Source organism: Boeremia exigua (assembly GCF_020726555.1).
Source record: "Boeremia exigua strain MPI-SDFR-AT-0100 chromosome Unknown C7974scaffold_15, whole genome shotgun sequence".
Taxonomy (NCBI): Eukaryota; Fungi; Ascomycota; class Dothideomycetes; order Pleosporales; family Didymellaceae; genus Boeremia; species Boeremia exigua.
This window is the reverse complement of record NW_025763532.1, coordinates 392,506-419,889: the sequence shown is the minus strand read 5'-3', so window position 1 is coordinate 419,889 and position 27,384 is coordinate 392,506. Positions and strand designations below refer to the sequence as shown.

Here is a 27,384-nt window from a genome sequence, read left to right as displayed (position 1 = left end):
GCCAAGGCTCGGAGCTGGTGAAGCTCCACCACCGCTGCCGCCGCGTCGTGGAGCTGCCTTGACGACAGTGACGGTACCCATCCAACAACGCCTCGCTCGCACAACGTTTCCCCGTAGCTCCACCCTCTTACACCGAGTGTAGCTCAGCTGAGTTTCCTTTATCGCTCTGAGCCCCAACACGATCCGCGTCTAGACAGCCAAACCATCGGCCCTCATCACATCGCACCAAGTCACAATGTAAGAGCAGCACATTGGTGGTTGCATAGACATACTGACAACTGTGCAGGGAGGTTCTGCTTGGTATTACGGGGAAGGACTTCACCCTCATCGCTGCCTCCAAAGCCGCCATGCGAGGCGCCACCATCCTCAAGGCCACTGATGACAAGACCCGCGAATTGAACGAGCACACTCTGATGGCTTTCTCGGGCGAGGCCGGTGACACAGTGCAGTTTGCCGAATACATCCAAGCAAACGTCCAGCTGTACTCGATGCGCAACAACATGGAGCTCTCGCCCGCTGCCACCGCCAACTTTGTTCGTGGGGAGCTTGCACGCGCACTGCGATCACGGAAACCATACACAGTGAATCTGCTGCTCGGAGGATATGACAACATCGCCGACAAGCCCACACTCTACTGGATCGATTACCTAGCCAGTCTGGCACCCCTCCCCTACGCGGCACACGGATACGCCCAGTATGTTCTGACCCATTTGAGTCTGCAACGATAGCATGAAAGCTTCATGGAGAAGTTAACAAAAGTCCAGGTACTACTGTCTCTCGTTACTCGACAAGCACCACCACCCTGATATCGACTACGAGCAGGGTCTGAAGATCATGAGGATGTGCACAGAGGAACTGAAGCGCCGCATGCCGATCGACTTCAAGGGCGTTTACGTCAAGGTGATCACAAAGGACGGCGTCAAGGTTGTCGATTACGAGGATGATGTCAAGGTTGCGATACCTTAAGGAGGAGACAGGCTGAGCAAGCTATGAACACTTGGAAGTCTGACAGACAGGAACGCTACACCTGTCAAGAGACAGCTATGAAGCATTCAGAAGTCACAGCTCTAGCTTTAAGACTAGAGTTACGATAGAGACGCCATAGTCAATGAAAAGATCACGACCGAGCAGCCTCAATCTCACATTATGAATTTTGCTGGGATGCACCTTACGACGGTTCGTCGTGTAGCCTTTAAGTGTAAACGATTGCGGCACGACGGATGTACAGCCTGGTGCACCTCTGATCTGATGGTTAGTCATCGGCTACTTTGTAACTCCAACCCACACCTCAGAGGATCTCTAGTAGCAATGATCGTACATGATGAGCTTCTGTATAAACCAGGGCCTGCTTATGGCGAAAGAATCAAGAAGCACTGTGCTTGCTGCAGATGCGTTGAACACTCGACGTAGTGTGGATTATCGTAGTGCAGGTTTAATGGAATGGGGGCTCTGTGACAGGTCATACCTAGTGTAGCGAGACTGTCTGGTAGGTACCAAACAGGGTTTGTGACGATCGACACAGCTTTCGAAGGTCCCCAAGCTCACTTTGGCACCCTGTCACAAACTTGTCCCTTTTCTTGTAATACGACTGCCCGCTTCAGGTTGGAACGAGCGTGTGATCACCAAGGCACGTACGATCGAGACTGAAGGCGGTTAGAAGGGATGTGTTGCGGAAGATCGCCGCGGCTCACAGTTCGCGTTGTGGTGCGTCAGTGTGGGAATGACATCACCGAACCAGACCTCTAAGCTACACCAGTCCAGCGTTATTAGCATGGCCGCTGCAAGGCGGCTAAGGTTGGGCTCGTCTCATTCTTTGCTGCTTCAGATTCCTACCTTTCCATGATATCCTAAACTGATACCAGCAACCCTGTGACGATCACCTCGACCTGATTATTCCAGCATGGCGACGACCGGGTTGTCGAACGCTGGTCCCCACACTGCCGATGGCGCACCCCTGAAGAGCACGGCAGATGCTCCACCAAAGACCTCCACCGAGGCGGGCATGCGATGTCCTGATCCTTCAGCGCATTTACATCAATCTCACAATGCGTTACAGAATCAGGCATCCGCTGCGGCCTTGTACAGCACCAAATCAGCCAACGAGAAGCAGAAGATCAACCCGCTCGGACCGGACGGAAAGCTTTCGTCAGCAAGTAAGTCGCGTATGAGCGACGCTCCAGAGGTGGATCTGACACGATTGTAGGCGCTGCGGCCAGCCTGAAATACGCGAGGGCGAACGAGCTTCCTAGCTATCCAGTGGTTGGCATTGACACTTCATCTTCAGCTGGAGTAGCTGCACTGCTTGCGAACCAAAACAAGAAAAGCCCGGAGTGGTGGAAACCCGAGCAATCGTCGGCTGCCGGCAAAGCCGCATTACTAGCAAACGACTATAAGATGAAGCCAATGTGGCAGCCAGAGGCAAGCGCTGCGGGCTCCAAGGCAGCACTGCTAGCTCACAGAGACGGCGCAAAGTTGAACTTCTGGCAGCCCCAAGCCAGTGCCGATGGCAACTCAGCAGCTAACATTGCTATGCGCAAGACGGGACTGGGTCCACAAATCGATCACGGATCCACCGAAGACGGGAGGAAGAAAGCACTGATCGCAGCCACTGGAGCTCACGCAGCATCGGGTCGCAAGCGCGCGCAGTCGATTCCAATGTCTGCTCCACTCTATCCTGATTCCAAGAACTCTGCCAAAAACGCTCTCAGCGCTGCGACAATCGCTCACACTCCCTCGATGCGAGCGTCGAAAGCACCAGCGGTTCAGTCTCAAGACTCAACCCGGGTTGGATCCGGAGCTCTGGACGCAGCAAGGATTCAACATGCTAAAAGCTCCCGGGAAATGTACACAAGCGCTCCTCCTGTTTCACTGGAAGTAGAGGAGAAGAGACGCAACGACGCGCTCAAGGCTTCAGCTATCGTCATGGCCAAGAAGATTTATGACATACAACAACGGCAAATCGACGAGGCTTCTGGTGTATCTGCGGCTCGTACAGGTGCTACGACCGCTCATGGGAAGCAACCGGTAGCAACAAGCGAAGGCGATCTCAAACAACAGGCCATGCAGTATATTGGCATACAGGAGGCAGCTCAGAAATTGGCACAGGAGCGCCTTGCTAAGATTGGTTACGACGAGAATGCTGCCTACCGAAGCTACTACGGTTACGAAAAACAAGGCCGTTCAAAGATTTCTATGCGACGGGGAAGACCTCGAGCTCGCAGCGCATCAGCAGCACCGGAAGAGAGCGACTCCGATGAAGACGATTTCCGCTCAAGGCGCATTCGTCACCAAATGCAGCAATTCAACCAACAGTTGGCTGATGTTGATGCGAAGAAACGTGAGCAGGATCGCAGGAGCCTGATTGCAGCGGCGGAACGCAAAGTCCAAGCTCAAATGCAAGGTCTTGACAAGGAGGTTTACAACAAGACTGGCAAGATGTCGAATTCCAAGACGGATGACTGGGATGATAAAGCACGCCAACGGGCCCTCGCCAACTCAGAAGCTCGCATGGAGAACCACGGCAGAGTCCACATCGGTAATGGTAAATGGATGGATCAAGCTGAGATCGATGCCATTGCTCAGGCTAGGCTTCAACCAACACTCGACGAGATCACCGACAAGGCTGAAAAGCGGAGGGCTGAAGACGCCGAGAGGCAGTTCGAGCTCGAGAAGAAGCAGCGCCAGGAGCAAGAAGAGAAGGCACGTCAGGCAGAGATCAAGGCTGAGGGGAAGAAAGGCAAAGGTATGGTCAAACAGATTAATTTTGAAGATGTCACTAACAAGATGCAGAGGAAGAGAAGAGGGTGGAGAAGGCCCGTATTGCCAATGAGAAAGCGGCTGCAAAGCAGATAAAAGAGAGAGAAAAGACCAAAAAGGCGGAAGAGGAACGTCTAGCCAAGGAGGAGAAGCGCAAGTCTAGAGAGACTGCTCGAGCTGCACCAGCGCCAGGGCCTGCTTTGGGAACTGCAGTCGTCGCCACACCAACAACAGCGACTCCTGTTGCAGCCGGCGTTATTGACGGGAACAAGGACCTGTACGAAGATCCTGCTACTTCCACACGAGTCTCAGACGACGTCCCACCTGCAAGAGAGTCTACTGTAACTGCAACCACGCGGGACTCTACCGCTGTTGCGACTCCATCGACTGACCCTACTTCTCCCGCCTCGCCGACTTCGTCCAAGGGCTTCAAGTCTATCTTCAACAAATTGAAGCGTCGTTCCAAACATGACTCAGCCACTACAACCGACACGGATGGCAAGACTGCTGAAAAGGAAAACACTCGGTTCATTGGTGGTGCAACCCTTCGGGCGTCCGAATCCAAGTCCCTTTCGTCCACGACACCATCTGCTTCCCATGCAGAAGCAAGTTCTACAACCCGGCCTACTGATTTGGGCGATGTCGAGCCTACAGTCGTCCCTCATCTCAATGAGCTTCCAGCTACCTCTGCAGTCAAGGACGACCGCTACTCAGACATCTCTTCGCTCAGCAGCGACGATGAAGACATAACCAGGGGACGCCCCCGCCCACAACGTCTCATGAGCGACGACACCAGAGCTTCGTCAGACTTTGAGGAGGCCAGAGATCACTTTGATGAGGGTCTAGCTCCACCTCCTACATTTACCAGTGACACAGACAAAGGCCGCCATGGTAGCCCAGTTCGAGACTCGAAGTTCCATGAAGTTGGCATATAATGAACCGAGAAGCAAGAACTGATTTGAAGAAGGGGGCAGGGCTAATTAACAGACGACTCCGGAGGTTGTAATGGGTGTTTGACGAGGAACGCGATTGTTTGCTGTCATAGTTTAATTTACCCTGACACCTGTATACCTGAATTTGAACGACCTTACGATTCCACGGTTCCACTGTGTCAGCCGAAATTCATGTGTACTGATGATGTGGTAATCTCACCAACAACCTGCATGCTTTCCATCGTTTGCTGATTCCGCAACCTCACCGCAACTAAATTCTGTCACAGTGAATTGATGGAGCTCCAGTGTAAATCCGCGCGGCAATCGACGTCAGCCCGCTTGCAAACGCTTTGCCTATTTCGGATCGGCCAAGCCCGGGACGCTCCAGCGTACTGTGGAAACCGTGGACTAACAACGAGCTCCTGAGCATCACCTATCCCACCCACCCCACACCGTCTACCGACACTGTCCCATTTTCTATTGCGCGCCTCTGGAGTTGTGCATCTGGGTTTAATACTTCTTTCCCTTCCGATACCCCCGTAGTTGAGCGCCCTCTCACGCGGTGAGCTTGGAGCTGTCGCAAACATGGCTCAGCGCCAGGTCCCATTGCACGTCGCACAGCCGACACTGGTATGTGTATGACCGAATTGGTGACGGAGAGAAGCTAACGATTGAGTCTTAAAGCTCACGAACTTGAATATCCTTGTAAGTCGACATGTTCCACCTAGGCTCCCACAGAGTCCAGCTCAAGGGGCAGCAAGCTAACAGAGTCTATAGCCAGCATCGATATCATGGCAAAACTGTGTATGTGATAGTTCCTCTCGAAACCAATCATCAGACAATATCCCTAACTATAGCCACAGACTCTCGAGTCCGACAAGTACGTTTGCGTGCGCCAGGTCAACAACGATGCCAACACTCCCGCCGAGACCGTCATCATCGATCTGAAGAACACAAACAATGTTATCCGTAGACCGATCCGCGCCGACAGCGCGATCATGCACTTGACTGAGCCCATCATTGCTCTCAAGGCGCAAGGTCGGACGCTGCAGCTCTTCAATCTCGAGACAAAAGAGCGTCTGCAAACATACAGCCACCAGGAAGACATTGTTTTCTGGAGATGGATTAGCCAAACTACGCTTGCGCTGGTCAGCTCCAAGGCCGTGTACCACTGGGATGTGCTGGAGTCGAAGACCGCGACACCCCGCAAGATCTTCGATCGCCAGGAGCAGCTCGAGGTGGGTCATTTGGGTTCGCTACTTGGGTTCATTCTAACACAGCGCGCAGAACAACCAGATCATCAACTACGTAACAAACGATGACGAGAGCTGGTCTTGTTTGGTGGGCATTGCGGCGGGTGCCAACGGTGGCATTCGCGGCAACATGCAGCTGTTTTCTAAGGCGAGGAACGTCAGCCAGCCTCTTGAAGGTCACGCGGCCACTTTTGGCACACTCCGTCTTGATGGCGCAACGACAGATACCAAGATCTTTGCCTTCGCCGTAAAGTCGCAAACCGGCGAGGCCAAGATCAACATTGTCGAAGTTGACCATAACGCGGCGAACCCGGCTTTCCCCAAACGGTTGATTCCGATCCACTGGCCCGCCGAGGGCACTGGCGACTTCCCGCTCGGCATTCACATCGCGCACAAGTACGGCATCCTTGTCGTAGTTACTAAGTTCGGTTTTATCCACCTGCACGACCTCGAGACTGGTACCGCTCTCTTCTTGAACAGGATTTCGGAAGAGACAGTCTTCACGACCGCACGCGATGACGAGGGTACTGGTGTGGTTGTCATCAACAAGCGCGGACAGGTGTTGCACACGACTATCCGTGAGGATACGTTGATTCCCTACATCATGGAGAACCCAGCATGTGCGGAGATCGCCTACAAGCTTGCATCGAAGGGTGGTCTTCCTGGAGCCGACAACCTGTACAACCAGCGATTCGAGCAGTTGATGAACCAGGGCAACTACTCTGAGGCAGCGAAGGTTGCTGCCAGCTCACCTCGTGGGTTCCTCCGCACAATGAACACAATCAACCGATTGCGTTCGGTCCCTCAGCAGCCTGGTCAGATTACCGTCCTTTTGCAATACTTTGGCTCGCTGCTTGACAAGGGTGGGCTGAACCGCGAGGAGACCTTGGAGCTGGCCCGTCCCGTCTTTGCCCAGGGCCGCAAGCACCTCATCGAGAAGTGGCACAAGGAGGGCAAGCTTCACTGCTCTGAGGAGCTTGGTGATCTTGCTAAGCCTCACGACTTGAACCTTGCTCTGGCCATCTACAAGGAAGCCAATGTCCCTCAAAAGGTCGTTGCTTCTCTTGCCGAGCTAGGCCACTACGACATGATTGTCCAGTACTGCACATCCGTTGGTTACACTGCGGATTACAACGTTCTCTTACAGCATGTTATCAGGTCGAACCCCGAGAAGGGAGCCGAGTTTGCCATTCAGCTCGCAAAGAACGAGAGTGGGCCGCTTATTAGCACAGACCGTGTCGTAGACATCTTCCAGTCGCAGGGCATGATCCAACAAGCCACTGCCTTCCTTCTGGATGTACTCTCCAATGACCGCGAGGAGGAGGGTCTCCTGCAAACGAAGCTACTCGAGATGAACCTGCTCAACGCACCTCAGGTAGCCGATGCCATTCTTGGAAACGAGATGTTCCACCACTACGATAAGGCCCGCATCGCCAGCCTCTGCGAGAACGCTGGCCTGCTCACACGCGCTTTGGAGCACAACGATGATCCCGTAGCTGTGAGGCGCATCATTGTTCAGACAGACAAGTTGCCCGAGGAGTGGTTGATCAACTACTTCGGTCAGCTCACCGTTGAGCTCTCGCTGGACTGCCTGGACGCTATGCTTACGACCAACATTCGACAAAACCTGCAAGCCGTGATTCGCATTGCCCAGAAATACTCTGATCTTCTCGGCGCCAATCGCATCATCGACCTTCTCGAGAAGCACCGCACGGCTGAGGGCCTGTACTTCTTCCTCGGATCCATTGTCAATGTCAGCGAGGACCCCGATGTCCACTTCAAGTACATTGAGGCTGCCACAACCATGGGCCAGCTCAATGAGGTCGAGCGTATTTGCCGTGAAAGCAACTAGTAAGTAACCCGTTTACAAGAGTTCCAGAACAACTGGCTAATATGTAACACAGCATTCCGGCTGAGAAGACTCGCAACTTCTTGAAGGAAGCGAACCTCACAGAACAACTGCCCTTGATCATCATCTGCGACCGATTCAACTTCGTGCATGATCTTGTGCTACATCTTTACAAGAAGCAGCAGTTCAAGTCCATTGAGGTCTACGTACAGCGTGTCAACCCGGCGAGGACTCCCCAGGTCATTGGTGGTCTGCTCGATGTCGATTGCGACGAGAGCATTATCAAGAGCCTCCTCGCTTCGGTCACACCCTCTTCGATCCCGATCGATGAGCTTGTTGCCGAGGTCGAGTCACGCAACCGTCTCAAGCTCCTCTTGCCATTCTTGGAGCAGACATTGGCTGCTGGAAACCAGCAGCAGGCCGTGTACAACGCCCTGGCAAAGATTTACATCGACTCCAACAACAACCCGGATAAGTTCCTCAAGGAGAACGATCAGTATGACACACTCACGGTCGGAAAGTACTGCGAGAAGCGCGATCCCAACCTTGCGGTCATCTGTTACTCCAAGGGCCAGAACGATCTCGAGCTTGTCAACATCACCAACGAGAACGCCATGTTCAAGGCCCAGGCTCGTTACCTGCTCGATCGTGCCGAGTCTGAGATCTGGGACTTTGTTCTGAGCGAGAACAACATGCATCGCCGATCCCTGGTCGATCAGGTTACATCTGTCGCTGTGCCAGAATCAACCGATCCTGACAAAGTCAGTGTTGCTGTCAAGGCGTTCATCACCAACGACATGCCTGCTGAGCTCATCGATTTGCTTGAGAAGATCCTGCTTGAGCCCACAACCTTCAGCGACAACCCGAGCTTGCAGAATCTGCTGATGCTCACAGCATGCAAGTCTGACCGTGGACGCGTGGCTGGATACATTCAGCAGCTTGAGAACTACACTCCTGAAGACATCGCTCAGCAGTGTATCGAGGTTGGTATGCACGACGAGGCTTTCGAGATCTACAAGAAGCACGGTCAGCACGTGGATGCTGTCAATGTCCTGGTCGACCACATCGTCAGCATTGACCGCGCTCAAGAGTACGCAGACCGTGTAGACACACCAGATGTCTGGAGCAGGGTCGCTAAGGCTCAGCTGGATGGTCTCCGTGTCACTGACTCGATTGAGTCCTACATCCGCGCTGGTGACGCATCGAACTTCCTCGAAGTGATTGAGGTTGCCACCCACGCAGGCAAGGATGAGGATCTCATCAAGTTTTTGAGGATGGCCCGCAAGACCCAGCGCGAGGTCCCTGTCGACACTGCTTTGGCGTTCTGCTTTGCTCGCACCAACCAGCTGTCAGAGCTTGAGGACTTCCTCCGCGGAACCAATATTGCTAACATCGAGGCATCTGGAGATAAGGCATACGAGGAGGGCTACCACGAGGCTGCGAAGATCTTCTACACAAGCATCTCCAACTGGGGCAAGCTTTCTACCACTCTTGTGCACCTCGAAGACTACCAGGCTGCCGTTGAGTGTGCTCGCAAGGCGAACAGCGTCAAGGTCTGGAGAGAGGTCAACGAGGCCTGCGTTGCGAAGAAGGAATTCCGCCTGGCTCAGATCTGTGGTCTCAATCTCATTGTCCACGCCGAGGAGCTTGCCGATCTGGTCAAGCAGTATGAGCGTAACGGCTACTTTGACGAACTCATCGCTCTTCTGGAGGCTGGTCTAGGTCTTGGTAAGTTGTCTCTTTCTTTTTTTCCTATCTTCAGACAAGCACCTCGTAAAGTCGAGTCTCTTTCAACATGTCATCGCCTACAGACCAACTGCTAACGAACCTAGAACGAGCTCATATGGGAATGTTTACTTCACTAGGCATAGCTCTTACGAAGTATCATCCTGAGCGGGTCATGGAGCACCTCCGTCTTTTCTGGTCCAGAATGAACCTTCCTAAGGTCATTCAAGCCACAGAGGAGGCTCACCTGTGGCCGGAACTCATCTTCCTTTACGTCCACTACGACTCTTTCGATGATGCGACATTTGCTATGATGTCCCATTCAACGGACGCCTGGGAACACCAAGCCTTTAAGGACATCATCGTCAAAGCCAGCAACGTTGAGATCTACTACCGTGCATTGGCTTTCTATCTTGAGGAGCAGCCAACAATGCTGACCGACCTGCTACAAGTCCTCACACCTAGGATTGATGTCAACCGCGTGGTTCGCATCTTTACACAGAGTGACAACATTCCGATTTTGAAGCCATTCTTGCTCGCAGTCCAGTCCCAGAACAAGCGCGAAGTCAACAATGCTCTGCACGATCTTCTCATCGAGGAAGAAGATTACAAGACACTGCGCGACTCGGTCAACAACTACGATAACTACGATGCGACCGCACTGGCTCAGCGCCTTGAAAAGCACGACCTGGTGTTTTTCCGTCAAATCGCCGCCGATATCTACCGCAAGAGCAAGCGCTGGGATCGCTCCATTGCGCTGTCTAAGCAGGACAAACTGTTCAAGGATGCCATTGAGACGTCCGCGTTGTCCCAGAAGCCTGAGATTGTGGAAGATTTGCTCCGCTACGTAAGTACCTATGTATTCTCCAACCCTCCTCATGCTAATATTTCCTGCAGTTTGTCGATGTTGGTAGCCGCGAGTGCTACGTTGGTATGCTGTACGCTTGTTATGACCTCATTCGCCCTGATGTCATCTTGGAGATGTCGTGGCGCAACGGTCTTCACGACTTCACCATGCCATACATGATCAACCTCTTGTCCCGCCAGACTGCGGCTATCGAGCTGCTGACAAAGGATAACGAGGAGCGCAAGGCTCGCGAGGTGACGCAGCAGAAGAAGGAGGACGACACTCCGATCCTCGGCTCCCGCCTCATGCTTACGCAAGGCCCCATTGCTTCCGCGCCTTCCCCCGGCCCTTACGGCCAGGCTAACGGGATCACACCTCAGATGACGGGTTACCGGGGTTTCTAGATAGACTGGCAGTGACAGATGACATTAACGGTCTTGCATGAAGGAAATGACGGGCGATCGATTTCGATCTACATATTCATGGGTTGGTGGGGCATGCAAAAGTGAGTGCATTCCCGGCTAGTAGGCAGCGATGTACTCCAGGCGTTCAATGGAGGACTCCTGGTCTGTATGTTTCCAGGCATTTTCAGTCCATGTACACTACTTAATCATTGGCTTAAGTTCTATTTCGTGCTGCGGAACCCTACTACCCGTTATCTTTTGTGACGTTCTGTCTCAATTCGTTTGTTCGCTTCCACCATCGAACCTGCACGTTTCCCCAGCAATGGTAGTAGGTTGTTGAACCCCAGCAGCTCTGACCTGCGAGGAGCTCAATAGTGAACATCATTCCGTTTTCTAATACAACTCGACGAGCCAGTCTTTTACGATGTAGGATGAACGGCGGACTGATGATTTGACCCAGGAATTCCACAGTTTCTACTACGCGACAACAAAGTAGTGAGAGTGCACAGGAACTCTTCGTAATACTCTCTTGCCTACAATACAGGTAATGCTCCATTGAGCTCTAGCTTTAGGTATTATGATAGCTACAAGTTCTGTATTGACGTTGGCTAGCTTGAAGGTCTAATCCGCCGTTATTTCTGAGGCTTGAGAGCCAGTTCATCCGACCTCGTATACATCGGCCTCCGAGACGAAGAAGTTGGAAGCTATCGCAGATATTACTACAACCAAGGAGGGATGTCTTGTCTACATTCAGAAGGAACAGCCAGAAGAGGCGAAGACAACTGTTACGACGCTTCGTCGACTCAATAACATCATTCAATAAAATGGCGGTATAAGCGAATGGGATAGAGAGGATCATAGAATTCAGATCACGGAAGAACTACATCAAAGAACGACGAACTTCCTTGGGAGCGCGTAAACCAAGATTTTGGGCATCTTGTGTGGTTATACCTCCAATCCAACCATCACGCACGATATTGCAGGTAACTTTGTAGTCCTTCAGGTTACAGATGGTCGGCAAATTGGCGTCGAATACCTCCTGTTCTCTTATGATATGTGGTTGGATTTGGAACTCTATCAAAAACCATTGGCAGCAACAAGCTTACAATGTATGAGCGCGATGATAGAGATCGCGCTAATCTGCAGCCAGCAGCGAAATTAACATCCTTGTAGTTCACACCTATCACTTGAGATCTGCATCGAAGAGCTTTTGCAGGTGCTGACATTTCTTGCGACTCGAGACATTGAAATTATGATATTGTGGCTGCGTAGTCGGAAGAGCTAGAAGTTTCAAATCGTGACGCTCAAGATCTTTGGGGGCAGTTCGAGGCTGCCGGCGGCTAAACTTATCAACAGTGCAACTGCACGCGGCGGGATACCAGCACTTGTTTCGCGTGAACCAGTTCTCTGTAGGATCCGGAACGCGCAAGCATTTCGTCTAACCTTAACGTGGGTTTACAAGTTTGTGAATTAACGATCTTCGGTCGCTCGGTCGCTCGGTGTGATGATATGCCAAGGGCCCTAGATACAGGGCGGGCCCGTGTTTGTTTGACGAAGCCGCAGCCACGCTGCATGATCTCCGCCAAGTCGTCTCCTCGCTCCACGAGCTTGACTCATGCAGATAACTTCCAGATCCAGCCATTCAGTGCATGGAACGACTCAACGTTGAGCGGGATCCCCACAAGGCCGACACAATGGCTGAAGGCGGTTGCCTTTGCACACCGGTCGCAGAATGGGTCCTGAAAACCCAGGCACATTGCCCAGCGGTTTCGACCCCGTCTGGGTCAAAGGCACCGAAACTGTTCGCGCTGCACTCGCACCGAGATGGTAGCCGAGTCCCGGATTGTTCGCGATGCAATGCAGGTACGTGACAGGCAAAAACCGGAAAAGCATACCACGATGAGGATATATCTCGGAGCATCAGCAGATGATGTGAGCACTTTGCTCGGTTGAGCTGCGCTCGACCGAGGCCCGCCGAAGCAAAGCGGACCCTGTTATGGGAGGAGAGGCATTTCTCCGCTGGCGTTCCACATTGCCGAGCTATACCAAACGCATGTGGTGGGACGGAAAATAGCAGTCAGCCACGCAGGAAACATGAGGACTGGTGGGCGGGACTGGCGTGCGTATGCCGCGGTTGAATTGGACCGAGCGGCCAGCGCCAGTGTGTAGGAAGTGTTTGGATGAGCAGTGGGCCAGTAAAGTTGAACGGCTTGGCTTAGTCTGGGTACATGTCACAAGCTCCGCTGCGTGCGTGGGGTGGACAGACAGCGTTTTATGTCTGTTCGACGCCCCGGTATGAATGCAGGGTGGGTGTGCAGTAGCATGTGGCACGGCGGGGCGTTCCTGAGGCTTTGGCAATATCTGTGACAGATGGATGATGTGAGCATGGGCCGGGGGGTTCGCGCGGGGACTTATCGACAACGCTCTGGTCTGGTGAGGGGCAGGCGCTCCGAGCAGCAACAGCTTCACCGGCGATCCAGCAGCTAGGGCATGCAGCGACGAGTCGCTGTTGAGGCAGCTGTAGCTGGGCAGATGCCATCATAGCTTCGTCTGCCACCCAGATAAGGGTTTCAAGGGCATCTAGAGGCTTCGCGTAGCGCAGCTCGACCAATTCCACCTCTATCTTGGGATGCACAGCATCGGGGAGCTCTAGCCAATTCGTGGCCCGCCGCGGCTTTGTTGCTTTTACGTGCATGAGACTGGCCGACGGTCACGACGACAGCAGGTGCGGGTCCTCAAGTGCGTGTTTCGATCTAGTCTTGGCCATCCAGCTTTCCAAGGTCGTCGCTGTTTTGGGATTAAAGTTGCGCTGCTCCCAGTGATTCGTAGCAGGCCCAGTCCGATACCGCCTATATAGTTTCCTTCGCCCTGTACATTTAGTCCAGCAATCTCTCCTCCCCTACCCCTCATCCCTAACCCTCCTTCACCTAATTCCATACTGCAGTCACCCAGCATGGCCACACTTGCAGTTGACAAGAACGCGTCGAGCGCCATTGACGAGAATGACTTTGATGACGAGCATGGCGAGCATGGCGAGCACCACCCCCACAGAAACTCTGTTCACCACAGGCTGCGGGCAAGCAGCTCGATTATGCAGCTGAAGAAGCTCCTGGGTACGTAGCCGCGGCACTCAATGGCTCCCGTTGAGCTCCCAGACCCCTCTAACAGCTCCCTTAGTCGCCAACCGAGGAGAAATCCCCATCAGAATCTTCCGTACCGCCCACGAGCTGTCGCTGCACACAGTAGCAGTCTACAGTCATGAGGACCGCCTCAGCATGCACAGGCAGAAGGCCGACGAGGCCTACGAGATTGGGCAGCGCGGGCAGTACACACCCGTCGGTGCTTACCTCGCTGGCGATGAGATCATCAAGATCGCGGTCGAGCACAATGTCAACATGATCCACCCTGGTTATGGATTTCTCTCAGAGAACGCCGGTTTTGCTCGCGCGGTCGAGAAGGCTGGTTTGATCGTAAGTTCTGCCCGTAATATCCGCTTTGTTTACCCTATGACGAAATGGGTGGAGGGGCACCATTGCCAATCGCAGCTGTTGAGCGTATCTGAGCTCTCCGAGAGGTTATAGCGGGGCCGGCGGCGCTCCACCGAGCCAGCCCTGCTATGCTATCTTTGCAGCGCGGCACGTCGGCGACCCAAGAAATCTTGGGAGTCATTCTTATTGCAATTTACATTGGCAATTGGATGGTGCAATTGAGGCTTACACTACTCTAGTTCATTGGGCCTTCGCCCGACACCATTGACGCACTTGGCGACAAAGTCTCTGCGAGACGGTTGGCCATTAAGTGCAATGTCCCTGTCGTGCCGGGAACACCAGATCCCGTGGAGAAGTACGAAGATGTCAAGGCTTTCACCGACGAGTTCGGCTTCCCGATCATCATCAAGGCCGCTTTCGGCGGCGGTGGCCGTGGCATGCGAGTCGTGCGCAAGCAGGAAGAACTTGAGGACTCCTTCAAGCGCGCGACATCAGAAGCGAAGTCGGCGTTCGGCAACGGCACCGTCTTCGTCGAGCGCTTCCTCGACAAACCCAAGCACATTGAGGTCCAGCTTCTCGGTGACAACCAAGGCAACGTCGTTCACTTGTACGAGCGTGACTGCTCCGTGCAGCGTCGTCACCAGAAGGTTGTTGAGATTGCGCCTGCTAAGGATCTGCCCATTGAGACCCGCGATGCCATCCTAGCTGATGCCGTCAGACTGGCTCAGTCAGTCAAGTACCGCAACGCGGGTACTGCTGAGTTCCTGGTCGACCAGCAGAACCGGTAAGATTCCACGTGCATCGCCTCAGCAAGACTAGATACTGACAAATCCCTTTAGTTACTACTTTATTGAAATTAATCCCCGTATTCAGGTTGAACACACCATCACTGAGGAGATCACTGGTATCGACATCGTCGCCGCTCAGATCCAGATCGCTGCTGGTGCATCTCTCGAGCAGCTTGGTTTGACCCAGGACCACATCTCCACACGCGGTTTCGCTTTCCAGTGCCGTATTACCACAGAAGACCCTTCCCAGTCGTTCGCTCCGGATACTGGTAAGATCGAGGTCTACCGTTCCGCTGGCGGTAACGGTGTCCGTCTCGACGTAAGTTTGGCACCGAACACCTCCTAGTGACTCCTGCTAACGAATCTACAGGGTGGAAACGGTTTCGCTGGTGCTATCATCACTCCTCACTACGACTCCATGTTGGTCAAGTGCACATGCCGTGGCTCCACATATGAGATCGCTCGCCGAAAGATGCTTCGTGCGCTGGTCGAGTTCCGTATTCGTGGCGTCAAGACCAACATTCCGTTCTTGATCAAGCTCCTGACAAACCCCACATTCGTGGATGGCAAGTGCTGGACAACCTTCATCGACGACACACCCGCACTCTTCGACCTCATTGGCTCCCAGAACCGTGCACAGAAGCTCCTTGCCTACCTTGGCGACCTGGCTGTCAACGGCAGTCAGATCAAGGGCCAGATCGGCGAGCCCAAGTTCAAGGGCGAGATCCCTATCCCTGTTCTCTATGACAACAGCGGCAACAAGATCGACACCTCCAAGCCATGCGAAAAGGGCTGGAGGAACGTCCTTCTCGAGAAGGGTCCTGAGGGCTTCGCAAAGGCCGTTCGTAACAACAAGGGCTGCCTCATCATGGACACCACATGGCGTGATGCCCACCAGTCGCTCCTTGCCACTCGTGTGCGAACTGTCGACCTGCTCAACATCGCCAAGGAGACCAGCCACGCCTACTCCAACGCCTGGGCCCTGGAGTGCTGGGGTGGTGCGACCTTTGATGTCGCCATGCGCTTCCTGTACGAGGATCCTTGGGACCGCCTGAGGAAGATGCGCAAGCTGGTACCCAACATCCCCTTCCAGATGCTTCTCCGTGGAGCCAACGGTGTTGCGTACTCTTCTCTCCCCGACAACGCCATCTTCCACTTCTGTGAGCAGGCCAAGAAGAACGGTGTCGACATTTTCCGTGTCTTCGACGCTCTCAATGATGTTGAGCAGCTCGAGGTCGGAGTCAAGGCTGTCCTTAAGGCTGGTGGTGTTGTTGAGGGTACCGTCTGCTACTCGTAAGTTTTCCAAATTACCCATCAGATACAGTATACTGACTGCCGCTCAGCGGTGACATGCTCAACCCCAAGAAGAAGTACAATCTCGAGTACTACCTTGACGTTGTGGGCAAGCTGGTCAAGATGGGCATCCACATTCTGGGTGTAAAGGACAGTAAGTGGATGCGTTTCTCCACTGTTCACGCTTATTACTAACACTTTATAGTGGCTGGTGTCCTGAAGCCTCGCGCTGCTCGCCTCCTCATCGGTGCCATCCGTGAGAAGTACCCTGATCTCCCCATTCACGTCCACACTCACGACTCCGCCGGTACTGGTGTCGCCTCCATGGTTGCCTGTGCTGAGGCTGGTGCTGATGGTGTCGATGCTGCCATTGACAGCATGTCTGGCATGACTTCGCAGCCCAGCATCGGTGCCATTCTCGCATCTCTCGAGGGCACAGACTTCGACTCTGGCCTTGATGCTCACGCTATCCGCAACCTGGACGCATACTGGGCTCAGCTCCGTCTCGTCTACTCGCCCTTCGAGGCCGGTCTGACCGGTCCCGACCCCGAAGTCTACGAGCACGAGATTCCCGGTGGCCAGCTCACCAACCTCATCTTCCAGGCCTCGCAGCAGGGTCTTGGTGAGCAGTGGGCTCAGACCAAGAAGGCGTACGAGCAGGCCAATGACCTGCTCGGCGACATCGTCAAGGTCACACCTACCTCCAAGGTTGTTGGTGATTTGGCTCAGTTCATGGTCTCCAACAAGCTGTCCTATGACGATGTGCTCAGCAAGGCCGAGCAGCTCGACTTCCCGTCTTCAGTCCTTGAATTCTTCGAGGGTCTGATGGGCCAGCCGTACGGTGGCTTCCCCGAGCCTCTCCGCTCGCAGGCCCTCCGTGAGCGCAGGAAGATGGACAAGCGTCCTGGTCTCTACCTCGACCCCGTCGACATTGCCAAGGTCAAGACAGATATCAAGGGCAAGTGGGGCGATGCCACCGAATGCGATGTTGCATCCTCCATCATGTACCCCAAGGTCTTCGACGACTACAAGAAGTTCACCCAGAAGTACGGCGATCTGTCCGTTCTGCCCACACGCTACTTCTTGTCGCGTCCTGAGATTGGCGAGGAGTTCCACGTCGAGCTCGAGAAGGGTAAGGTGCTTATTCTCAAGCTCCTTGCTGTCGGTCCCCTTTCCGAGCAGACCGGTCTGCGTGAAGTCTTCTATGAGATGAACGGAGAGACCCGTACCGTCACTGTTGAGGACCAGCACGCCGCCATCGAGAACATCTCGAGGCCCAAGGCCGACCCCACAGATAGCAGCCAGGTCGGTGCACCCATGTCTGGTGTCCTGGTTGAGGTTCGTGTCCACGATGGAAGCGAGGTCAAGAAGGGTGACCCAGTTGCTATCCTTAGCGCCATGAAGATGGTATGTATTCCCCGAGTCTTCATTTATCGAACCAGTGTACTAACAATCATACTAGGAAATGGTCATCTCCGCGCCTCACTCCGGTAAGGTCAGCACCCTGTCTGTCCGCGAGGGCGACTCTGTCGACTCGGGCGACCTTGTCTGCAAGCTCGTCAAGTAGATTGGGAAACTAGAAAAGCGTGTTTGATGAGGGTGTCCGCTATACCTGCAAGAACTGGGCACCTCTTATGACTTTCCTTGCGGCGCACGAATGAGTATGTCACGTAGTATGAACGATGTTTATTTCTACACGTATGTGATCAGATGTGTGATGTTTTGAGACTCTGATGTTACGTTTCTAACTCTCTTAATATTTACAAGACTTTTGGAATCTGTAATGATCTCTGTGCCTTAATGCAATGCTTCATTCTTTTCTGCCAAGATTTATCGACACACGCGCGAGTCCTTCACGGCACACGCGCTAGCACAACGCGCAACACAGCATGCAATTGCGCCACGACTTTTACGTACGTTACTCTTATCGCATTACAACCTTTCTATCACAGACTCGGTGCATCTCGGTCTTCAATATGGCATGTGTGACTCTGTGGAACATGTCAAAACCAGACGTGACGTTGACCTCGGGGCCCACTACACCGAAAAACCAGGCTGCATACCCCAGACCCCAAGAAAAGTGCTCCACGGTTATCCCAGGCTTAAGCAAGGCTTCCCGTGCCCCGAAAACGCCCATTATGATGTGCAGGCCCCATGCAGGTTCGCTTCGCGTCCCTTGACCCGCAACGGTTCCGTAAGTTCGGGTGATATCGGACCCGCATCGTTACCGCACCCGGGCAACGACAGGAAGCTTATTCTGACTCCCGACGCGAGTCCCGCGGCAGGCACGCGACAGCAGGCTGACTGCCTCCCGGTTTCGTTTGGAGGGGCGTTGCCGTGGTCAAGCTTTGCTGACATTTGTTTCGTGCCGGCCCTTACATAGACCCTCGGAAAGCGATTCTGCTGAGCGATTTTTGCTCGATGTGGCAACGCAATCCATGAGAGCTTCACATGCCACCGAAGTCTAGCTTCCTTGCTACCTTGTCGACTCTGCTGGCACCTGCAGGGGTCTCTCTTGCCCTTCTCTTCAGATCCTCGGCTTCTTTCTGCACACCTCCACCCTCATTGGGAAGGTTCTCCTTCTTTGTAGGTCGCGGGGCAGATGTCCAGTAGCGATGTTTGAGTGCTTGTTCAGCTGTCAATCGCTTCTGAGGATCCATTGTCAACATTCCTCTCACCAAGTCAATACCGTCATCACCCAGTAATGGCAAACGACCTCTCCACCAGTTCAGCGGCTGCGGCAGCTTGACAGCGCTGCGATTCGGTGGAGGCTGATAGTACCTCAATGAGCCCACGCCGGGCCAGGATTCTTCAGTAGGCGTACCGAAGACGTCTACTATGACGGCAACTTGCTGCATATCTGTCTCGCTGGGGAGAAAGAACTGGCGCAGTGCGAGCTCGGCGATCACACAACCAACAGACCACATATCAACGTTACCGCCGTAGTGATAACATCCGTAGAGGAGCTCTGGCGGGCGATAGAAGCGTGTGATTACGTTCGAGGTCATTTTTGCGCCTGGATCCGCAAAGGAGCGCGCGAGACCGAAATCTGCCAACTTGACCGTGTTATCAGCGGCGATGAGCAAGTTGTTTCCCTTGATATCGCGGTGAAGGACGTGGTTGGCGTGGCAGAACCAAATGGCTTGACACAGCATATTGGACCAGGCCTTGATGTCGGCGTTGCTATATGTAATGCTCTTATTCTTCCATAGGCCTTCGAGATCGCCCAGGGGCAGATGCTCAAGCACGATCGACAGGTTCTGGTCCTTTGTACTGAAGACAGCATGCAGTTTTATGATGTTTGGATGCGAGAGCTCGGAGAGAAACTTGATTTCGCGAATGGCGTCCATAGCAATGCCGTCTTTGAAGTCGGCATTGAGCTTGATCTTCTTGATAGCGACTAGCCTGCTAGGATCCTGGCGATAGTGACCTGCGTACACGATAGCGTACGTTCCTTCACCAAGACGTGCTCCAGACACGAATTGCGAGCGCACTGCATCATTCATCTGCTCAGCCATGTCTGTCTCTCCTCCATCGATAGGTGTCTTTGTGATGATGGCGCTGGTCGGGGGCTTCGTAACGCGTGAGAGGCTAGAAAGAACTTTGGCTCGGTCGGGTATCGAGGAGTGCGAGCCTGGCGGATTAGGCCGCGGGCTAAGTGCTGCGGGCGAGGAGACGCCCATGGTGAGTGATGTATGGTGTTGAGCTCGAAGTGAGGCGCAATAGAGATGGTGGATGATTGCTGGGTGTTGATGGTTCAAGGAGCGTTGCTCATAGTTGCCGGTATTATTCGCGCCCGCGCCGTCCCTTCTCTTTCTTTGGCCTCTTTGTGTGTTGTCGAGGCAGTCGCCATGTTTCTTGACATGCCTGATGCGGGCGACGCGGCGAGTACGCACGTCCCCCGAACTTTTGGACTTGGCGCGACGGCCGCGAACGCGATTTCTGCGGGGAGCTCTCACCTCCGAGACACCAACACAATCGCACATCATGGCCACACAAGTACGAGGACCACCGGGAACGGTGCCGGTGAACAAGGAGGGAGTGCCAAACAGAACGTAGGTAGATCCAGCCCGTCCTTCAGTGTGCAATCATTGACGGCAGGAGATTATATGTCCACAACCTCAACGAGAAGCTGCCGAAGGAAGACCTTAAGCGCAATCTTTACATGTTGTTCACAACGTATGGCGTCATTCTGGACGTTGTTGCACTCAAGACTATGAAGATGCGAGGACAGGCGCACGTTGTGTTCCGTGACATCGACTCCTCCACACAGGCGATGCGCGCTCTGCAGGGCTACACATTCTTTGGAAGGGATATGGTACGTCATGCCTCCTGTTTCTAAACTAAGGAACGCGCGACTAACGAGCCATAGCGGATCTCCTACGCAAAGACCAAGTCGGACACAGTAGCGAAGCTCGACGGATCCTTCAAGATGCCCGTGCCTGATCTGCCAGAGACAACGACCGAGGATAGTTCCGCGCAGCCGTCTGGATTTGCTGCCGCGCTGGAGAAAGCAGTACCGGTTAACGAGCAAGATAGGGCCAAGGGCCTGAAGCGCAAGGCAGACGAGGAGGAGGAAGAGGAGGACGATGACGCTGAGATGGAGATGGACTCAGACTCAGATTAGGTGGACTCCGAGTCCAGCACACGAGCTAGGAACAACTACATTGTCCGCGTGCGACCGGACGAAGAGAGGAGCACTCGCAACGCAGAGACCCGACGAGAATCTCGGCGACCTCGGGACGGGTTGAGCCTGCCTGGTCGATCTGCACGTTGGACACTTGATCGCGAATGTCGGTACCAGCACGTCAACGTGCCTGATACTGGTGCTGACTATTTGCAGAACGCATATAATGAGAAGGGCGAAGCTGCCCAAGATACCACTGAAAGCATTGTAGTCCTTAGAGACATCGTCAGTTTACAGATTGTCGGCAGTTGGCTCTGACTGCCTTTCCTTTGGCGACGGTCGTATGCATACGTCGGGCCGTTCCCGTTACTTAAAAGTAAACTCCGGCTTCGACCATGCTTGAAAAAAAGAAAATACGATGGAATACACCCTGCTTTCACCCTACTCGTGTGCATTCAACTCTTCTCGACTAATGACTACTCGAAGAAGCGAAGACGACTTCGTCGACTGTTCATCTAGCAGACAGTTTTCCTACGAAACCAACGTTGTAGGCGACGCCTCCATCGACAACGTATCTTCCAGGCTCTACCACTTCGATGTCAAATCGCCTCACGATCTATGGTTATTAGCGACTTCACCTCGTTGGCCGAACAATCAACTACTCACCTCAGGCAATAGCTTATACATCTCCATCACAGCCACATCTTTCCCCAAGCATACTCGCGGCCCCATTCCAAATGTGAACTGCGCTGCCTCCAGCTCGAATGATCGTTGCTCACTCTCCAGCCACCGCTCAGGCTTGAATTGCTCGGCATCGTCACTGTAAAAGGTCCGATCGCGTTGAACGCAGTACGCATAAGATGTGATCTCAGTACCAGCGGGAACGAAGTGTCCGTCGATCACCTTCCCTTCCTTGGGGGCGATACGAGCATACAGATTCGTTCCAGGCGGCTGCAATCTTAAGCCTTCTTTAATGCATCCTACAAAGAAAGGCAGGTGCTGACGCGTTTCTTCGAACTGGATGGGCGCGGAAAGTAGACCAGCTTTGTCTGCGGCCTCGAGCTCTGCGTGCGCTTTGGCCAGAGCGCTAGGGTTTGTAACGAGGTAACGTAGGATGCATCCCATTGCGGTTCCTGTTGTGTCTGCACCTGCTTGGATTAAAAGCGTAACATGTGCTCGCTTCTGACTTGCCGTGAGAGGCGACCCATCAGGCAGCCGGGCTTCGAGGCAGCTGGTGTCAGTGTCAGCGGTCATCCAAAATATGCGCATACGTGCTGTCCAACTCACTACTGCATGAAATCTTTTCTGCCCTCCGTGGCTCCGTCCTTCTCGGTAGTAGCGTTCTGCTCCTCCCTCACGCTCACCTGTCGATCAGCCTCACACATCAGCCAGCCCATGCCAGTCCCATTCTCCACTTTAGGCAGGAACCACAATCCCACAACGGGCAACTGCAGCACGACATCCCTGAACCAGCGCCACCTGCACGCAAACCCGAAGAAGCTCAATCCCAGCCTCCAGTTCCTCAGAATCCCCCTGACGTCCTCCTGGTTCTCGACACACCCGAACGGAGTTGTAAACGAGACCATAGACATGATATCCGCGGCAAACTCAGCTACCTTGTCGCTCAAACACACTTTTCGCTCTGCCTTCGCGTGCTCCTGCATCTTGCTAATGAACAGATTCACGTGCTCGTCGAACCGCGATTCCCAGGTCCTCTTCAGCTGCCCGAGAGTCCAAGGCGCGTTGGACAGCGCTTTACGCAGGGTGCGGTGTTCCTCGCCGTCGAGTGTGGAGAAGAGGTGTGGCGGGCCGAGAACACCGGAGCCGTAGAGATTGGTCTTGCGGTTGCACGAGGGCGAGCGGTAGATATCCTTCAAGGCTGATGCTTTGGGGAAGAATAGCATGGTCGGCGAAATGCGGATTGGTTTATCGTCTGAGTCGGTCAGTGTATAGAATGGGAGTGTGAGCAGGAGGAGACGTACAGCCATATTTCGAGATCAAGTACATGAGATACTCGGGCTCTCGTTTAGTGAGGGAGATCAAGGACAGAGTCACCGAGAACGACGAAGCGTACCATGGTCCAGGAAAGGCGGAAAGAGGGTGGAAGAACTGGGTATATACGATGCGATAGATGAGCGCTGCGAGGACAAGTGCAGGCACCACGAGCCCGACTTGTGGCAGAAACAAGATGGAATGCTCCATGTTAGCCAGGACGATACAAGACAACAAGTTTCAACTTCAAAAAGTCGAAGAAGAGAGACGGCAGAAATGCAGATGAAGAAGACTTAAAACCCATGCTCGAGGAAGTTCGCGTGCATGCATTGTCGCAATACCTCGCTGGTTATAGCACGATCCTCTTCTTCTGCTTATGAGGGGCAGTCCACTTTCCACGGGTTCGGCACGTTCAAGACAGCAGGCAGGAAGATGATCATATGCAATATAGAACGCGGTTAGGAAGTGCTCCGAACAAACACCACTGTGGTTGGTGGGCGAATATGCAGGAATAGTGGTCGTGCTCCTAGGTGTCCAATGAGGGACGACATATTTGGTGGTCCAGATTATTACGACCAGGATTATAAGCGGAGAGTCAATACTAGGAAGGCGGCTGGCCTGAATTTCTATTACGGTGCCACGCAGTTGAGGTAACATGTGTGGACTTGATGGAGTTGCATTCTGCAAAGGCCACGATGTGATATAGTGGTTGTATGGGGGGCATGTGGTCGGAGTCCAGTGATGCACCAAGCACAGATCTGATACTTGAGAACCTTATGACTTCACAGGACATGTGTCTCCTTCGGCTACAGCGAAGCAGTGGGCGGCTTCAGCGATCAGATTCGAGCCTGTCAAGATCAATCACAGTCTGGGAACCACGATGCAGCAAGAACGCGGCTGCACAATTCAGGTCAGAGACATACGGCAACGAGTGTCTGTTGGGACTGCGTGGCCTGAGTGCGGAGACCTTCGAGATGGTGGGGGTGCAAGACCGGGCAGCTCGAAAAGAGGAAGAAGGCTGGAGTTGGAAATGTCAGGCACTCATGTATGGTACGTGTTACAGCCATGCCTTCATATGGCTCTCGTTTTGAGCACTATAGCAAATATCTACTAGGGTATCATTTAATGCTGACCATGACTCCACATATGCATATAACAAATCCACTTGTGAAAGAATCTCGAAATAACCATTACCTGATGTCTGAATCGTTGCGTGCAACTGTCCTTACTCAATATCTTTCAATTGCTTCCTTTGCAGCTTCAGATTCTTGGACGTATCAGAAAGCTCTTTCAGTAGACTTTGTTTCTTGGTCATAAGCTCTTGAAATGCCTCTGTAGATTCGCTTTCCTGTCTCTCCAGCAGTAGGTTGAGCAAGCGCTCTCCATCATTGGCGAAGACATCAGCTATGTCGGTGACAGCAGTCTCATGGCCCACGATGTTACGGACGACGCGTTTCGAAGTACGCAGCAGCTGCTCGTGAAGATCTCGCTGATGTGGCTGGAGAGAATCCTCCCATTCGAGCTCGTCTGCCCTCGACGTTGCGGGTGACTGCTCCGGCTCTGGTTCTGGTGCATCAGAGGAGGCATCTCGGACGCTCGACGAGTCTGGAATGGGCGGTGACGATCTGAACCGTAAATCCGAAGCCTTTGCCGTGTATTGCTCAGGTAAATCCATTTCTTCACCAACGAGTGTGGTTTCACCATCCACATTGGCTGCATCTGGTTGTTGGTCTATTGCCTGGGGCAGGGTGTCTTCGACTGCTTCTTGTGGTGCTGAGATAATGGACTCTTTCGGTTGTACTTGCTCATCAACAGACTTTCCAGTCGCACAACGATCCTCTTGTGCAGCTGCAACAGGGATAGGACTGACTCTCTTGGTGGGTGTTGTCTTCTTTTGACGGCGGGCGGGCTTGATCTGAGAAGATTCCGTGAGGTGCGTTGCCTCGAGTTTCAGCGAGCGCGTTGTATCCTGGGACATTGCTGCTGGATCCTCACGCGGCTTCTTCACAATCGCTGATAGGCCGTTGAGGTCTTTTCGTTGTGTCTGTAGATTCTGTGTGCGGTGCTTGAGCAAGCTCGGACTGTGTTTCGGCAGTGGTTGGCTCGCGATATCAATGGGTAGCTCATCAGCCTCAAGGTCATCGTTGAAAGACTCCTTGTGAACTGCGCCATCGTCTACGAATCCCTCTCCAGTCAGCTTGCGAGTGAACGTAGTTATCTTCTGCCCCTGTCCGCGTTGCTGAAAAGGATCGCTCTTCGCAGTTTCCATGTCTGCTATACGCTTTTCTCTTTGAACGTCGTCCCGATCAGCATGCCCGGAAATGGCCGTGGACTCGGCATGTGGTGAGTCAGGAACTCGCTTTGTGTTGCTTGAGAGGATCTCGGCATCAATTGGAGTGTGGCCAAGACCGAAGTCCTCCTCGTGTATCACCTGGCTGCGCGGTGTAGATGACGACGAGATGTACACAGGGAGATCTTCCGCGTCGTGGGGTGTTTGCGGTCTCGGAGTGGTTCGGACAGATTGGGTCTTTGGCCTACGTGGCGTTGAAGCAGGCTGGCCTGGCTTTTTGAATGTTGGGGCAGCAGCTTTGTTCGGGCTCTTTGAATTCAATAACCCATCAATCAACGAGTGCCGTCCTGGCCCCCCGTTCTGGATAGTCTGTTGTGCATTTGATTGCCTGATCGAATCTCGAGCCTGGGCTCGATCTGTCTGTACAGATCCCTGCATTGAGGTCTTCTTCTTTGCTGGCGTGCTGCCTGCAGGAAGCTCAACGTCGGTGCCTGACCTCATGTCTGTTTTCTTCTTTGTTGGACGATTATGTTCGTCTGCGTCGCTGGATGCTCTCTTACGCTTGGTCGACATCGGCTTCGCTTTTGAAACGGTCGGGACAAAGGCTTCGTCTTCGGCGTTCATTCTGCGCCGACCCTGTGACTTTCTGACGGTTCCGCTACTCAGAGAATTGCGCGCCCGCGCGGTCGACTTTGGATGATACTCGTCTTGTGAAGAATCCTCACTTTCATCTTCGTCCCCGCTTACATCGATGATAGGGGCAGCCCTCTTAGCGGCTCTGGATTTGGTAACCTTTGACGGACCAGAAGGTAATCGCTGAGTTCGTACAGCTTTCTGTTTCGTCGCTTTTGATATACTTTTTAATTTCCCTTTGCCCCGCTCCTTACCCGACCCGGGCGGATGCTCGGACAGGGCAGGCTCATCCAATGTTTCTGCTGAGCTAGTGACCGAATTCGTATCCCCACTGTCTCGAGGTTCGGATCGTGAAGCGGATTGTTCGCGAAGGTTCTTGTGAGGGACCCTGGAAGTTTTCGGTTCGTCTGTTTCGGCTGCCGCATTTGAGGCGGTAACAAAGCTTTGAAGCCCGGCGTAAAATTCATTGGCATCGTCTTGCTCGGAAAATGCCAGCCTGAACTCAGATGTCGTGCGACTGGACGCGTTCAGATAATAGTTCGGTGAGCTGTGATGTAAGACGATCGTCGCACTGTACATCTTGTGCCCAGACCGACCCTCTTGGCTTTCATGAGGAGAGTCGTGCTGCAGGTTTATTTCTTTGATGTGGCCGAGAGGTATGTCGACGAATTGAAATTCGGTAAGTGTGGAGTCAGACACGAACATTTTTAATGCGTTCTCTTCGATAAGCGCAACAGCAGATCGGCCAGTCCATTGGAAGTCGTCGTTGGCGGAGAGAAACATAGGATACAGTACCACGGCATCAGTGCTCAAGTTCGCAAATGCGAGACCGCTTAGGGTGTCCAGATACCTTTGGAATTGAGCCATCCATTCCTCGTTCGAGTCCTTGGGGAAATTGAGAACGCTGTCCATTATTTTACTCGAATCCCAAAAATCTGCAAAGTCAATGCCTGCATCAAGACCTTGCCGTATGATGAGCCCAGCGATAATTCTGCGTTCTTCAGTCTCTCGGTGGTTAAGAACAATAGCGCCAAGTCGAGATGGTCCCCGAGACAGCTTCTTTAAGCGCTGAACAACGCTGGCAGACGCGCGCATCATGCCAACTAGCGCAACACCAGCCCATCTTCGACGACCATTCGAGTAGCTATTGTTGCAAAACGCGTCCAGATATTTGTGCGCAACATCGGGCAGTCCTCGTCCAGTGAATTCGCCGGCGGCAATCAGTTCGACTAGTTGCCGATGCGATGCGTTGTTGTCCGGAATTAGAAGCTGTGCGTCGAACGATTGCGAGGTCATCGCGTAGGCAAAGGCTACTAGAGGCTGACTATGGAGAAACGGACAGCATTCAAGTGAACAGCAAAGTGAGAATCACGGCCTGATATGTATGGAGAAGGGACTGAAAGGAGAAAACAGATAAGCGCGCGCTGTGGTGGGAAATTGACGCTGTGAGCAGGCGCAGATGAGGAAGTGAAATTGGAAGACGACGCGTCGAGCAGCAGGCGCGTTT

The 27,384-nt window shown here is 53.4% G+C and overlaps 7 protein-coding genes across 7 annotated transcripts; 4 read left to right on the top strand and 3 right to left on the bottom strand.

The window, feature by feature from the left end:
* The first annotated feature begins 31 nt into the window (after window positions 1-31).
* On the top strand, window positions 32-1,245 carry C7974DRAFT_79159 (nucleophile aminohydrolase). Its single transcript, XM_046147283.1, has 3 exons — window positions 32-237; window positions 287-694; window positions 765-1,245. Coding segments are annotated over exons 1-3 (612 nt in total). The 5' UTR covers window positions 32-235; the 3' UTR covers window positions 967-1,245.
* Window positions 1,246-1,661: 416 nt separating this feature from the next.
* On the top strand, window positions 1,662-5,079 carry C7974DRAFT_79066 (uncharacterized protein). Its single transcript, XM_046147281.1, has 4 exons — window positions 1,662-1,704; window positions 1,757-2,153; window positions 2,204-3,742; window positions 3,790-5,079. The coding sequence occupies exons 2-4, from the start codon at window positions 1,901-1,903 to the stop codon at window positions 4,689-4,691; spliced, it is 2,694 nt and encodes an 897-aa protein (XP_045991360.1). The 5' UTR covers window positions 1,662-1,704; window positions 1,757-1,900; the 3' UTR covers window positions 4,692-5,079.
* A 1-nt stretch (window position 5,080) lies between these two features.
* Window positions 5,081-10,853, top strand: C7974DRAFT_79082 (clathrin heavy chain). The gene is made up of 8 exons (XM_046147282.1): window positions 5,081-5,318; window positions 5,373-5,393; window positions 5,466-5,492; window positions 5,552-5,926; window positions 5,976-7,792; window positions 7,846-9,518; window positions 9,623-10,362; window positions 10,413-10,853. The coding sequence occupies exons 1-8, from the start codon at window positions 5,274-5,276 to the stop codon at window positions 10,764-10,766; spliced, it is 5,052 nt and encodes a 1,683-aa protein (XP_045991359.1). The 5' UTR covers window positions 5,081-5,273; the 3' UTR covers window positions 10,767-10,853.
* Window positions 10,854-13,357: 2,504 nt separating this feature from the next.
* Window positions 13,358-17,902, top strand: C7974DRAFT_369268 (pyruvate carboxylase; the record flags this gene model as incomplete). The annotated part of the gene is made up of 8 exons (XM_046139937.1): window positions 13,358-13,879; window positions 13,944-14,236; window positions 14,494-15,038; window positions 15,094-15,361; window positions 15,413-16,335; window positions 16,386-16,489; window positions 16,541-17,757; window positions 17,798-17,902. Exons 1-8 carry the CDS (start codon window positions 13,720-13,722, stop codon window positions 17,900-17,902), a joined length of 3,615 nt encoding a protein of 1,204 aa, XP_045991358.1. The 5' UTR covers window positions 13,358-13,719.
* Window positions 17,903-18,782: 880 nt separating this feature from the next.
* C7974DRAFT_437806 (serine/threonine-protein kinase-like protein) lies at window positions 18,783-20,324 on the bottom strand (the record flags this gene model as incomplete). The annotated part of the gene is made up of 2 exons (XM_046145216.1): window positions 18,783-19,996; window positions 20,306-20,324. 2 exons carry the CDS (start codon window positions 20,322-20,324, stop codon window positions 18,783-18,785), a joined length of 1,233 nt encoding a protein of 410 aa, XP_045991357.1.
* Window positions 20,325-21,279: 955 nt separating this feature from the next.
* Window positions 21,280-23,415, bottom strand: C7974DRAFT_79017 (cytochrome P450 monooxygenase-like protein). Its single transcript, XM_046147280.1, has 4 exons — window positions 22,945-23,415; window positions 22,250-22,895; window positions 21,629-22,193; window positions 21,280-21,578 (listed from the first exon to the last, which is right to left on the bottom strand). The coding sequence occupies exons 1-4, from the start codon at window positions 23,162-23,164 to the stop codon at window positions 21,474-21,476; spliced, it is 1,536 nt and encodes a 511-aa protein (XP_045991356.1). The 5' UTR covers window positions 23,165-23,415; the 3' UTR covers window positions 21,280-21,473.
* A 764-nt stretch (window positions 23,416-24,179) lies between these two features.
* On the bottom strand, window positions 24,180-27,173 carry C7974DRAFT_323017 (uncharacterized protein; the record flags this gene model as incomplete). Its single annotated transcript, XM_046138877.1, has 3 exons — window positions 24,180-24,754; window positions 25,037-25,613; window positions 25,728-27,173. The coding sequence occupies 3 exons, from the start codon at window positions 27,171-27,173 to the stop codon at window positions 24,180-24,182; spliced, it is 2,598 nt and encodes an 865-aa protein (XP_045991355.1).
* Between the last annotated feature and the right edge of the window lie 211 nt (window positions 27,174-27,384).